This window comes from Heptranchias perlo, chromosome 44, assembly GCF_035084215.1.
Source record: "Heptranchias perlo isolate sHepPer1 chromosome 44, sHepPer1.hap1, whole genome shotgun sequence".
In the NCBI taxonomy this organism is placed as follows: Eukaryota; Metazoa; Chordata; class Chondrichthyes; order Hexanchiformes; family Hexanchidae; genus Heptranchias; species Heptranchias perlo.
The window spans coordinates 6,592,813-6,606,160 of NC_090368.1; the positions used below are offsets into that span (position 1 = coordinate 6,592,813).

At 51.8% G+C, this 13,348-nt stretch overlaps 2 protein-coding genes across 2 annotated transcripts in view; one reads left to right on the forward strand and one right to left on the reverse strand.

The window, feature by feature from the left end:
- dcst2 (DC-STAMP domain containing 2) overlaps nt 1-13,348 on the reverse strand; it is an 80,658-nt gene that overhangs the window by 38,741 nt on the left and 28,569 nt on the right.
- Nucleotides 11,097-13,348, forward strand: part of dcst1 (DC-STAMP domain containing 1) — a 29,265-nt gene continuing 27,013 nt past the window's right edge. The window contains exons 1-2 of the mRNA XM_067976040.1: nt 11,097-11,175; nt 12,140-12,279. Coding sequence (XP_067832141.1) covers nt 11,097-11,175; nt 12,140-12,279 — 219 coding nt within the window. The remainder of the gene's footprint in view (nt 11,176-12,139; nt 12,280-13,348) is intronic.

Sequence of the window (13,348 nt, forward strand, 5' to 3'; positions counted from 1 at the left end):
ACTCGCAGAGATTGGAGGGGGACTCGCAGAGATTGGAGGGGGACTCGCAGAGATTGGAGAAGGGGGATCTCAGATACATGGAATGGAGGGGGAATCTCAGGGACATGGAATAGAGGGGGGAATCTCAGGGACATGGAATAGAGGGGCTGATGGCCGGCGCGGACACGATGGGCCGAAGGGCCTCTATCCGTGCTGTATAACTCTATGACTCTATGAGAGGGGGGAATCTCAGGGACATGGAATAGAGGGGGGGAATCTCAGGGACATGGAATGGAGGGGGGAATCTCAGGGACATGGAATAGAGGGGGGGAATCTCAGGGACATGGAATGGAGGGGGGAATCTCAGGGACGTGGAATGGAGGGGGAATCTCAGGGACATGGAATAGAGGGGGGGAATCTCAGGGACATGGAATGGAGGGGGGAATCTCAGGGACATGGAATGGAGGGGGGGAATCTCAGGGACATGGAATAGAGGGGGGAATCTCAGGGACATGGAATAGAGGGGGGGAATCTCAGGGACATGGAATAGAGGGGGGGAATCTCAGGGACATGGAATAGAGGGGGGGAATCTCAGGGACATGGAATAGAGGGGGAATCTCAGAGACATGGAATGGAGGGGGAATCTCAGGGACATGGAATAGAGGGGGGGAATCTCAGGGACATGGAATGGAGGGGGGGAATCTCAGGGACATGGAATGGAGGGGGGAATCTCAGGGACATGGAATAGAGGGGGGGAATCTCAGGGACATGGAATAGAGGGGGGGAATCTCAGGGACATGGAATGGAGGGGGGAATCTCAGGGACATGGAATAGAGGGGGGGAATCTCAGGGACATGGAATAGAGGGGGGGGATCTCAGGGACATGGAATGGAGGGGGGAATCTCAGGGACATGGAATAGAGGGGGGGAATCTCAGGGACATGGAATAGAGGGGGGGAATCTCAGGGACATGGAATAGAGGGGGAATCTCAGGGACATGGAATGGAGGGGGAATCTCTGAGAGGTGGAATAGAGTAAATAAAGAGAAGCTGTTCCCATTGACAGAAGGGTCGAGAGGACACAGATTTAAGGCAACATGAGGAAAACCTTTTTACGCAGCGAGCGGTTATGATCTGGAATGCGCTGCCTGAAAGGGCGGTGGAGGCAGATTCAAGGCCTTGGCGAGGGTGCAGAGATTTACTAGAATTATTTTTTTTATTCATTCACGGGATGTGGGCGTCGCTGGCGAGGCCGGCATTTATTGCCCATCCCTAATTGCCCCTTGAGAAGGTGGTGGTGAGCCGCCTTCTTGAACTGCTGCAGTCCGTGTGGTGAAGGTTCTCCCACAGTGCTGTTAGGAAGGGAGTTCCAGGATTTTGACCCAGCGACGATGAAGGAACGGCCGATATATTTCCAAGTCGAGATGGTGTGTGACTTGGAGGGGAACGTGCAGGTGGTGTTGTTCCCATGTGCCTGCTGCCCTTGTCCTTCTAGGTGGTAGAGGTCGCGGGTTTGGGAGGTGCTGTCGAAGAAGCCTTGGCGAGTTGCTGCAGTGCATCCTGTGGATGGTACACACTGCAGCCACGGTGCGCCGGTGGTGAAGGGAGTGAATGTTTAGGGTGGTGGATGGGGTGCCAATCAAGCGGGCTGCTTTGTCCTGGATGGTGCCAAGAATGGTACCAGGGATGAGGGACCTCAGTTATGTGCAGAGACTGGAGAAGCTGGGATTGTTCTCCTTCGAGCAGAGAAGGTTAAGGGGAGATTTAATCGAGGTGTTCAATGTCCCTGAGATTCCCCCTCTATTCCATGAAGGGTTTTGAGAGAGTAAATAAGGAGAAACTGTTTCCAGTGGCAGGAGGGTCGGGAACCAGAGGACACAGATTGAAGATAATTGGCCAAAGAACCAGAGGGGGAGATGAGGAGAATTTTTTTACGCAGCGAGTTGTTCTGATCTGGAATTCGCCGCCTGAAAGGGCGGTGGAAGCAGATTCAATAGTAACTTTCAAAAAGGAATTGGATAAATAGTTGAAGGTGAAAAATTTGCAGGGGCTTTGGGGGGAGTGGGACTAATTGGATAGCTCTTTCAAAGAGCCGGCACAGGAACAATGGGCCAAATGGCCTCCTTCTTTGCTGTAAGATTCTGTGATTCTATGAAGTCACAGCCCATCAGTTCTGAAGGAATTCTCCATTCTCTCGTGTCACAAGGTAATTGTGGCTTCAGAATGGTGGAGTTCTGCGGAGGGGGGGTGCTGGGAATTAGAGCTTCTTTCCGCTCAAGAGAGGACTGGGAGATTAAACAGCGCAGACTGCAAGGATTGTTTTATGAGTGTGAGGCAATGAAAGAGAGGAGAGGAGAGGAGCAGGAGAGGCAAGAAAGAGATAAAAAGTAAAATGAGTGAGAGTCGAAAGAGAAGATGAGAAAGAGCATAGCGGGGAGGAGAGAGGGCATAGCAGGGAGGAGAGAGAACAGAGAGAGCATAGCGGGGAGGAGAGAGAGCACAGCAGGGAGGAGAGAGAACAGAGAGAGCATAGCGGGGAGGAGAGAGAGCACAGCAGGGAGGAGAGAGAACAGGGAGAGCATAGCGGGGAGGAGAGAGAGCACAGCAGGGAGGAGAGAGAACAGAGAGAGCATAGCGGGGAGGAGAGAGAGCACAGCAGGGAGGAGAGAGAACAGGGAGAGCATAGCGGGGAGGAGAGAGAGCACAGCAGGGAGGAGAGAGAACAGAGAGAGCATAGCGGGGAGGAGAGAGAGCACAGCAGGGAGGAGAGAGAACAGAGAGAGCATAGCGGGGAGGAGAGAGAGCACAGCGGGGAGGAGAGAGAGCAGAGAGAGCATAGCGGGGAGGAGAGAGAGCACAGCGGGGAGGAGGGGGCGCATAGCGGGGAGGAGAGGGAGCAGAGAGAAAGAGCAAAAGAATGGAGAGACGGCAGGAGCTGTAGAAGGGAGAGCATATCGAAAGCAAAATGGGAAACCATCCCATTCAAGTACGTTGCCATTAACTGCAGCTCTGGTTCAGTGTTGACGCTTTGTGTAATTGTATCCTTTAAAGGGCCAGTGCATTCATGACGCACTGTCTAGCAAACCTTTCCGGATGGCGGAAATGAACTGCTTGAGTTTCGCTCCGCTGGCGTAAGAGGTCTTCGTCCAACATTGAGATGTGTTGTCTCATTCCCTGGCCCAGGTTGTGTTATTCTCTGTGTACGGCACACCGTGTACAGCATGGCGGGGTGCCGAGCCATGCAGGGCAGGAAGCTCCTCTCTCCGATCCTTGGCCTGTGCTCGGGAGAGTTGGCATTTGAGTTGCTACGATTTGCCTCAGAGCCCCCGTGCCAGGAAGAAGCAAAAACCAACCAGAATTCCTCCTCCTGATCACTATCCAATGTCCCTGCTGGAAAGTGAGCTTGTTGTGTGTGGGTTTTTAAAAAATTCATTCTGGGGATGTGGGCGAGGCCAGCATTTATTGTCCATCCCCTAATTGCCCCTTGAGAAGGTGGTGGTGAGCCGCCTTCTTGAACCGCTGCAGTCCGTGTGGTGAAGGTTCTCCCACAGTGCTGTTAGGGAGGGAGTTCCAGGATTTTGACCCAGCGACGATGAAGGAACGGCCGATATATTTCCAAGTCGGGATGGTGTGTGACTTGGAGGGGAACGTGCAGGTGGTGTTGTTCCCATGTGCCTGCTGCCCTTGTCCTTCTAGGTGGTAGAGGTCGTGGGTTTGGGAGGTGCTGTCGAAGAAGCCTTGGCGAGTTGCTGCAGTGCATCCTGTGGATGGTACACACTGCAGCCACTGTGCGCCAGTGGTGAAGGGAGTGAATGTTTAGGGTGGTGGATGGGGTGCCGATCAAGCGGGCTGCTTTGTCCTGGATGGTGTCGAGCTTCTTGAACGTATTTCCACATAAGATCTGGGCAGAGCTTGGCTAAGATGCTTTTCACAGTCAACTCTTCTTCCAACTCTCTGCATCTGGGCTCATGCATGAGGAACAGTAACAGAGGGCAGCTAACATCGAGCGACACAAAGCACCTTCAGGAGCGGAGAAGGGAAAGGTGTCCTGGCACGATGAATACCTTAGAATTAGAACCGAGATATCATTCAAATGCAGGGGCTACAATTACATTATACAATCTGTAGTTAGAGTGTTGAGATTGGATTACAGCCTTAAAATGGCTCCCAGGCATCTGATGGTATTTTCAGGCTTCATATTTTGTAAAATGTTTTCCTCGGGATGTGGGCATCGCTGGCAAGGCCGGCATTTATTGCCCTGCTGCATTTATGCTGAGAAGGTGGTGATCTGGGAGTGTTTGATGGGACAGTGTAGAGGGAGCTTTACTCTGTATCTAACCCTGTACCTGTCCTGGGAGTGTTTGATGGGACAGTGTAGAGGGAGCTTTACTCTGTATCTAACCCTGTACCTGTCCTGGGAGTGTTTGATGGGACAGTGTAGAGGGAGCTTTACTCTGTATCTAACCCTGTACCTGCCCTGGGAGTGTTTGATGGGACAGTGTAGAGGGAGCTTTACTCTGTATCTAACCCTGTACCTGCCCTGGGAGTGTTTGATGGGACAGTGTAGAGGGAGCTTTACTCTGTATCTAACCCTGTACCTGCCCTGGGAGTGTTTGATGGGACAGTGTAGAGGGAGCTTTACTCTGTATCTAACCCTGTACCTGCCCTGGGAGTGTTTGATGGGACAGTGTAGAGGGAGCTTTACTCTGTATCTAACCCTGTACCTGCCCTGGGAGTGTTTGATGGGGACAGCGTAGCTTTACTTGAACCTTGAATAAATAAGCATTGTTTTCTCTCTAGCTATTAAAAGGATCTTTATCCACTGCTGCCCTCCGATCGTTGCACGATTTCTCTGGAGCAAACCCTCGGAATTCCGGATTTCCAAGTTCTTCATGGGCTATGGGGTCGGTGCGATCCTCGGGATCGGTGGGTAATTTTAAACCAATAGGTGAAAAGTTTTGTTCATTTTTGCTCTGGGCACAGATCTGGTCTCCATATACCACGGTTAGACCACACTTGGAGTACTGGGCACAGTCCTGGTCTCCATATACCATGGTTAGACCACACTTGGAGTACTGGGCACAGTTCTGGTCTCCATATACCATGGTTAGACCACACTTGGAGTACTGGGCACAGTTCTGGTCTCCATATACCATGGTTAGACCACACTTGGGAGTACTGGGCACAGTTCTGGTCTCCATATACCACGGTTAGACCACACTTGGAGTACTGGGCACTGTCCTGGTCTCCATATACCATGGTTAGACCACACTTGGAGTACTGGGCACTGTCCTGGTCTCCATATACCATGGTTAGACCACACTTGGAGTACTGGGCACAGTTCTGGTCTCCATATTATTATAAAATGGATATCGAAGCATTAGAGAAGGTGCAAAAAAGATTTACAAGGATGATACCAGAACTGGGAGGTTATAACTATCAGGAAAGACTGAACAGGCTGGGGCTCATTTGTGTAAAAAAGAGAAGGCTGAGGGGAGACCTGATAGAGGTCTTTAAGATTATGAAAGGGTTCGATAGAGTAGACGTAGAGAAGATGTTTCCACTTGTGGGGGGAGATCAGAACTAGGGGCCATAAATATAAGATAGTCACTCATAAATCCAATTGGGAATTCAGGAGAAACTTCTTTACCCAGAGAGTGGTGAGAATGTGGAACTCACTCCCACAAGGAGTGGTTGAGGTGAATAGTGTGGATGGATTTAAGGGGAAGCTCGATAAACACATGAGGGAGAAAGGAGTAGAAGGATATGCTGATTGGGTGAGATGAAGTAAGGAGGGAGGAGGCTGGTGTGGAGCATGAACACCAGCATGGACCAGTTGGGCCGAATGGCCTGTTTCTGTGCTGTACATTCTGTGTAATTCTATCTAAGCACAGAATGGAGGAATTTAAAATGGGGATTGAATTATGCTTGCAATCCTTTACTGAATTATACCCCTTCATCTGAAGACTACACTCCTTTTTTACTCTCCGTGTGCGGTACCACAGGAGAGCAACTGTATTAATAATAATATTCTTGAGTGTGCGCGCACGTCCTGTCCAGCCTCCTGTGGTTATGATTTTTGCTCACCCTTCTCTATCAACCTTGAACATTGAAACTGCCTATGTAAACATTTAGAATGGAAATCCTGTATGTAAACAGTTACTTGTAACGATACAAGTGCAGGCTCTGCCCAGTAGGCGGCGCTGTGGGGCGAGATTCTGAAGTCTCTCTCCCAACCCCATCGTTATCTCGCCCGGGACAAAAAAAACATGTTCACCAACTGACTAGAAAGAAAGAAGTGGGAAATTTGAGTGTAGCTCGTCACATGCAATGGACACCAAGAAGGAGAAAAAGACTTGCATTTATATGGCGCCGTTCACGTCCTCAGGACATCCCAAAAGTGCTTTACAACCAATGGAGTACTTTTCAAGTGTAGTCAGCGCTGTAATGTAGGAAACTCTGCAGCCAATTTGCGCACAGCAAGATCCCACAAACTGCAAGGTGATAATGAGCAGATAATCTGTTTTATTAGCGATGTTGGTTGAGGGATAAATACTGGCCCCAGGACAGCGGGGAGAACTCTTCTTCAAAATAGTGGCCGTGGGGTCTTTTACGTCCACCTGAGAGGTTCTCACGTCTCATCCGAAAGACGGCACCTTCCGACAGTGCGGCGCTCCCTCGGTACTGGCAGCGGGAGCGTCCGGCCTGGATTGCGGGGCTCGAGTCTCGGGAGTGTGGGGGCTCGAACCCCCGAGCTTCTGACTCGGAGGCGAGCGTGAGACACCCGCTGAGGATCAGCGACTAAAAGACACCTTCTCGATGTGTTTTTCAGCATTTTACTTTATTATGGTGGAACGACTGGACCTTGATGAGGATCACAAGCTTTACATTCTGTACGCATTATCCAGTGAGTATTGTCCATCAAACCCCACCCCAAAACCTCCCTCGAAAATCACCGCAGTCAAGTTGACTGTCGCGAGAGTCTTGGCGGGGGGCTGGTCGCGATCCGAGGCAGCTAATTTGCTTACCAGGCCGCTTCAGAGTCAATCACATTGGTGTGCGATTGCAGTCACTGTGATGCACTGGGCCTCTCATCTGCCAGGCACATGTTCCCCACTCCTAGGTGTTATTTGTATCCAGAGGATTTATGTCAATTAGTCTCTATTGTATTCAGGTGGCGCAGTAACAATTGGGGACTTTCTTGTGTCCATTTATATGAGAGCTGATCTAGGGCGTGGAGGGGTTAATGTGGGTCACTGTGAATAAAGGCTTGGAAGCAACTGAAGATCACGCTCTAGTATTCTACCCTCACCACTGGGCTATCCAGTTTATAACACCGTGCCTTGGTATGGGCACTCGCAACCAAACTGTTCATAAACTGTCACTACGTCTCAGTGGGTTGTAAGGCCGGCTGGTGTGGGAGGTACACATGCCATATGACTACAATTGTAGGATAAAGGTGAGAGGCACATTGTTGGGACAGTGTAGAGGGAGCTTTACTCTGTATCTAACCCGTGCTGTACCTGCCCTGGGAGTGTTTGATGGGACAGTGTAGAGGGAGCTTTACTCTGTATCTAACCCGTGCTGTACCTGCCCTGGGAGTGTTTGATGGGACAGTGTAGAGGGAGCTTTACTCTGTCTCTAACCCGTGCTGTACCTGCCCTGGGAGTGTTTGATGGGACAGTGTAGAGGGAGCTTTACTCTGTATCTAACCCTGTACCTGCCCTGGGAGTGTTTGACGGGACAGTGTAGAGGGAGCTTTACTCTGTCTCTAACCCGTGCTGTACCTGCCCTGGGAGTGTTTGATGGGACAGTGTAGAGGGAGCTTTACTCTGTATCTAACCCTGTACCTGCCCTGGGAGTGTTTGATGGGACAGTGTAGAGGGAGCTTTACTCTGTATCTAACCCTGTACCTGCCCTGGGAGTGTTTGATGGGACAGTGTAGAGGGAGCTTTACTCTGTATCTAACCCTGTACCTGCCCTGGGAGTGTTTGATGGGACAGTGTAGAGGGAGCTTTACTCTGTATCTAACCCGTGCTGTACCTGCCCTTGGAGTGAGTGTGGACTAAAATCCTAGTTTGTGTCTCTCTGGGCTGCTGTTCCTAATTCTCACCCTGCTCCAATGGCGGTCCCAAATGTGAAGACGGTCTAATGGGACTTGAGGGGGCAAGGAGTGGGGGTATCATGAACGCGCCCACCCTTACCCTCATCTACTGAGACCTCAGCACCTGTGCACCACAAAGAAGGCTGGCACACACACTGTGCCCTCTCCTGGCGGCAAAGCTGAAGACAATTTGTGCATCAGCAGAACTGCTCTTACTACCAACTGATTTCTGGGATGGCAGGACTGTCGTTTGAGGAGAGATTGGGTCGACTCGGCCTGTATTCACTCGAGTTTAGAAGAATGAGAGGGGATCTTACTGAAACACATAAAATTCTGACAGGGCTAAACTGGATGCAGGGAGGATGTTTCCCCTGGCTGGGGGGTCCAGAACGAGGGGTCACAGTCTCAGGATACGGGGTAGGACATTTCGGACTGAGATGAGGAGAAATTTCTTCACTCAGAGGGTGATGAACCTGTGGAATTCTCTACCACAGAAGGCAGTGGAGGCCAAGTCATTGAATATATTTAAGAAGGAGCTGGATAGATTTCTAGACACAAAAGGCATCAAGGGGTATGGGGAGAGAGCGGGAATATGGTACTGAGATAGAGGATCAGCCATGATCATATTGAATGGCGGAGCAGGCTCGAAGGGCCGAATGGCCTACTCCTGCTCCTATTTTATTGAAGGCCACTAAAGCAAATAAATGTTTACACCACTGGATCCTTCCGGTCCACCGCCGGTGACTTGCAAATTCGGTCAGTTGGCGCTCCCCACTTGCCTGAAGGAAGTGACAGAAGCCTCGTTTCCCTGGGAGGTGGGCGTCGCTGGCAAGGCCGGCATTTATTGCCCATCCCCTCGTCGCCCAGAGTAGGTGGAGGTGGGCAGCGGCTTGATGCAACTGAGGGGGCCACTTCGGGGCCAACCACTTTGGGTGTGAGGCGAGTCGCGTACAGGCCCAGTTCGGATAAAGACGGCAGGGTTTTTTTCCTTCCCGTAAAGGGACTTTAGTGAGCCAGTCGGACAATCCGACAGTTTCACGGTCATTTTTTTTTTACCGATGCCAGCTTTGCATTCGCAGATTTTGTAAACGGGATTCAAATTCTCAAACTGCCGTGGTGGGATTTGAACTCACGTTCATGCTGGGATTATTAGTCCCCGCCTCTGGAGTACTAGCCCAGTAACATAACCACTGCACTACCGTACCCGTTTGCAAGGCACAGTGAGTTCACCGCCTTCTCTGTGGGAAGGAGGCAGGACCTTGGCACGTGGGCACGGAATGTTTCCCGGGCAACAATGTTCCCAGAATTGACGGCACCCCTATGAACCATGCAGACCGACGAACCTGGCCTCCAAGTCGTGATAGGCAAGATTCACCATTGTTGTTCCCCTGTAGCGGGTGCTCTGGAGTGCCAAACATGGCGACCCTCCTCAGAACCACCTCATGCAGCAGCGCATCATTGTGCCAGCCATGTAAAATGGGGCTAGGGAGAGCCCACTGTGCCCGATTTGTGCCCACGCACCGGTTTTCCCTTTACTTCAGTTTTGCTTGGCACATCTTTCCCAGCCTCGCCAAAGGTGGAAGAATATTTAAAATCCCTTTCTAAGCTGTTTGGTAATGGCTGAAACCCAACATTCGCCCTCATCTGCAGCTACTTACCTTTAGGTGGGCGCATCCTTTTAAATTCAAGCTGGCGCAAGGTCGAAAGTTGCTCTGGGATCTCATGCTAATTATTCAAATGACCGGATTGCAATTCAGACCCAACCTTTCAGCTCCCTTCGTTGGGGCCATGAGGCTCTGGCAAAGATTTTGCCGGGAGCACAAAATCGGAGCTCACGCAATAGGTGAACAGGGCCATTGAATACAAAAACAAGGAAGTCATGCTAAACAACAACAACCTGCATTTATATAGCGCCTTTAACGTAGTAAAACGTCCCCAAGGCACTTCGCAGGAGCGATTATCAAACAAAATTTGACACCGAGCCACATAAGGAGATATTAGGACAGGTGACCAAAAGCTCGGTCAAAGAGGGAGGTTTTAAGGAGAGTCTTAAAGGAGGAGAGAGAAGCGGAGAGGTTTAGGGAGGGAATTCCAGAGCTCAGGGCCCAGGCAGCTGTAGGCACGGCCGCCAATGGTGGGGCAATTTAAATCGGGGATGCGCAAGAGGCCAGAATTGGAGGAGCGCAGAGATCTCGAAGGTTTGTAGGGCTGGAGGAGGTTACAGAGATAGGGAGGGGGGCGAGGCCATGGAGGGATTTGAAAACAAGGATAAGAAGTTTTAAATCGAGGCGTTCCCGGACCGGGAGCCAATGTAGGTTTACAAAAAAAACCTTTACAAATCACTGGTTGGGCCTCAGCTGGAATATTGTGTCTAATATTGGGCACTGCATTTAGGAAGGATGTCAAGGCCTTGGAGAGGGTGCAGAGGAGATTTACCAGAATGGTACCAGGGATGAGGGACTTCAGTTATGTGGAGAGACTGGAGAAGCTGGGATTGTTCTCCTTAGAGCAGAGAAGGTTAAGGGGAGATTTAATCGAGGTGTTCAAAATCATGAGGGGTTTTGACAGAGTAAATAAGGAGAAACTGTTTCCAGTGGCAGGAGGGTCGGTAACCAGAGGACACAGATTGAAGATAATTGGCAAAAGAACCAGAGGGGGAGATGAGGAGAATGTGTTTTCACTCAGAGTGTTGTTAAGATCTGGAACGAGCTGCCTGAAAGGGCGGTGGAAGCAGATTCCATCGGAACTTTCAAAAGGCAATTGGATAAATACTTGAAGAGGATTAATCTGCAGGGTTAGGGGGAAAGAGCAAGCGGGGGGGGGGGGGGGGGGGGGGGGGTGGGGGAAGTGGGACTAAATTGGATAGCTATTTCAAAGATGGGCCGAGTGGCCTCCTCCTGCACTGTATGATCCTATGAATCCAAGCTGGTGAATCCATCGAACTGTGTGCTTTCTCGCCCCGCAGTTGTTATGGGCTTGGGCTGGAGTATCTCGGTTCATTATCGATGTGCGATCATGATCATGGTGCCGCAGCTGTTGGGCGGAGAGGGTCGCGGAGTCCTTTTGATGCTGCTCATGGCGGTCGTCATGCAGGGTAAGTGCCGGCAGTGCGACTCGGTTTAAGAAAAAAGAATAAATAAACGAAGAATGCTTTTTAACCAACTCTCTCCCCCCATCTTTTCCGTCCCCGAGCGCCGCTGAATCCTTCCGGGGCGCTGACCGAGCGCGAGCCCAAAACGGTCAGCGTCGGCCGGCTATTCGACCGTGGAGGGCAGATCGCCATCCAACCGAATCTTAAAATTAGAGCCGAGGTCATTCAGGGGGTGATGTCGGGAAGCACTTTTAACCCAAAGGGGAGTGGAAATCTGGAACTCGCTCCCCCCCCCGAAAGGCTGCGGACGCTGGGAATGAATCAGAGCTTTTAATATGAGATTGATAGTTTTTTTGTTGGGTGAGGGTATTAAGGGATTTGGAACCAAGGCGGGTAGATGGAGTTCAGAGACAGATCAGCCATGATCTAATTGAATGGCGGAATAGGCTCAAGGGGCTGAATGGCCTCCTCCTGTTTCTTGTTCTACTCCCTGCCTCCTCATGAGTACATACGAAATGAGGGAGCGCCGCACTGTCGGAGGGGCCGTCTTTCGGATGAGGCGTTAAACCGAGGGCCCCCGTCTGCCCCTCTCGGGTGGACGTAAAAGATCCCGCGGGCCGCTATTGGAAGAAGAGCAGGAGGGGGAGTTCTCCCCGGTGTCCTGGGGCCGATATTTATCCCTCGACCAACATCACTAAAAAAAAACCCAGATGATCTGGTCATTTATCGCATCGCTGTTTGTGGGATCTTGCTGTGCGCAAATTGGCTGCCGCGTTTCCTACATTACAACAGTGACTGCACTTCAAAAAAGTACCTCATTGGCTGTAAGGAGCTTCGGGACGTGAAAGGTGTGATAGAAATGCAAGTTCATTCTTCCTTTCTCTCCCTCTCTTCCGTCGAAGTGTCGAAATGTTATCCCGAGCTCTCTCGTTGTCCTGCGGAGTGACTGATTTTCTGTTTCGCACAGGGCCGGTTTCGAACATTCAGAAGAACATAGAGGTGGTTGGGGAATCCGTGGGCTGCACTGTCGAGCTCCAGATCAACCACACAAAGAAACTCTGGAAACTGATGCTGGAGCCCTTGAAAAGAATCATCCAGAACATGAAGGTGGGATCCGGGAGGGAAGGTGGTCAGACTCGCAGTGTGGTGTCACTCTCCTGTTCCCTGCACGTTCTCCTCCATTTTCTCTCCTCCTCTGCCCCCTCTTCTCCTTCTCTTTCTCTTATCTCTTCCCCACTTTATGTTTTCTTTCTTTTATCTCTTTGCCCCTCTTCCCTCTCTTTCCTTGTTCAACTTCCCCTCTCTCTCTCTGGCTCCCGTTAACCGCCTCCCGTTTCCCCTCTCCCCACCCTTACTCTCCCGTTCCCTCTCACTCCATCTTTCCAGGTCCCTCTTCCCCTCTGTCCCTGGCTCTGCTCCCACCCTCTCTCCTCTCCCTCTCTCCCTAACCACTCATTCTTTCCCTCTTCCTCTCCTCGCCCTCTCTCTCTGTTCCTCTACCTCCCTCTCCATCCACATTCTCTCTCTCTCTCTCCCCCTCCCTTTCTCTGCCTGTCTCTCTACCCTTTCCACCCTCTCACCCATACCCTCTCCACCCCCTCACTCTTACCCTCCTCTCCCTCTCTGCCTGTCCCTCTATTTCCTCCTCTCCCTCTCTGCCTGTCTCCCTCCCCCTCGCTCTCTCTGCCTGTCTCCCTCCCCCTCTCCCTCACTGCCTGTCTCCCTCCCCCTCTCCCTCACTGCCTGTCTCCCTCTCCCTCTCCCTTTCTGCATGTCCCTCTATTTCCTCCTCACCCTCTCCGCCTGTCTCCCTCCTCCTCTCCCTCTCTGCCTGTCTCCCTCCCCCTCTCCGCCTGTCTCACTCCCCCTCTCTGCCTGTCTCCCTCCCCCTCTCCGCCTGTCTCCCTCCCCCTCTCCCTCTCTGCCTGTCTCCCTCCCCCTCTCCCTCTCTGCCTGTCTCCCTCCCCCTCTCCCTCTCCGCCTGTCTCCCTCCCCCTCCCCCTCTCTGCCTGTCTCCCTCCCCCTCCCCCTCTCTGCCTGTCTCCCTCCCCCTCCCCCTCTCTGCCTGTCTCCCTCCCCCTCCCCCTCTCTGCCTGTCTCCCTCCCCCTCACTGCCTGTCTCCCTCCCCCACTCCGCCTATCTCCCTCCCCCCTCCCTCTCTGCCTGTCTCCCTCC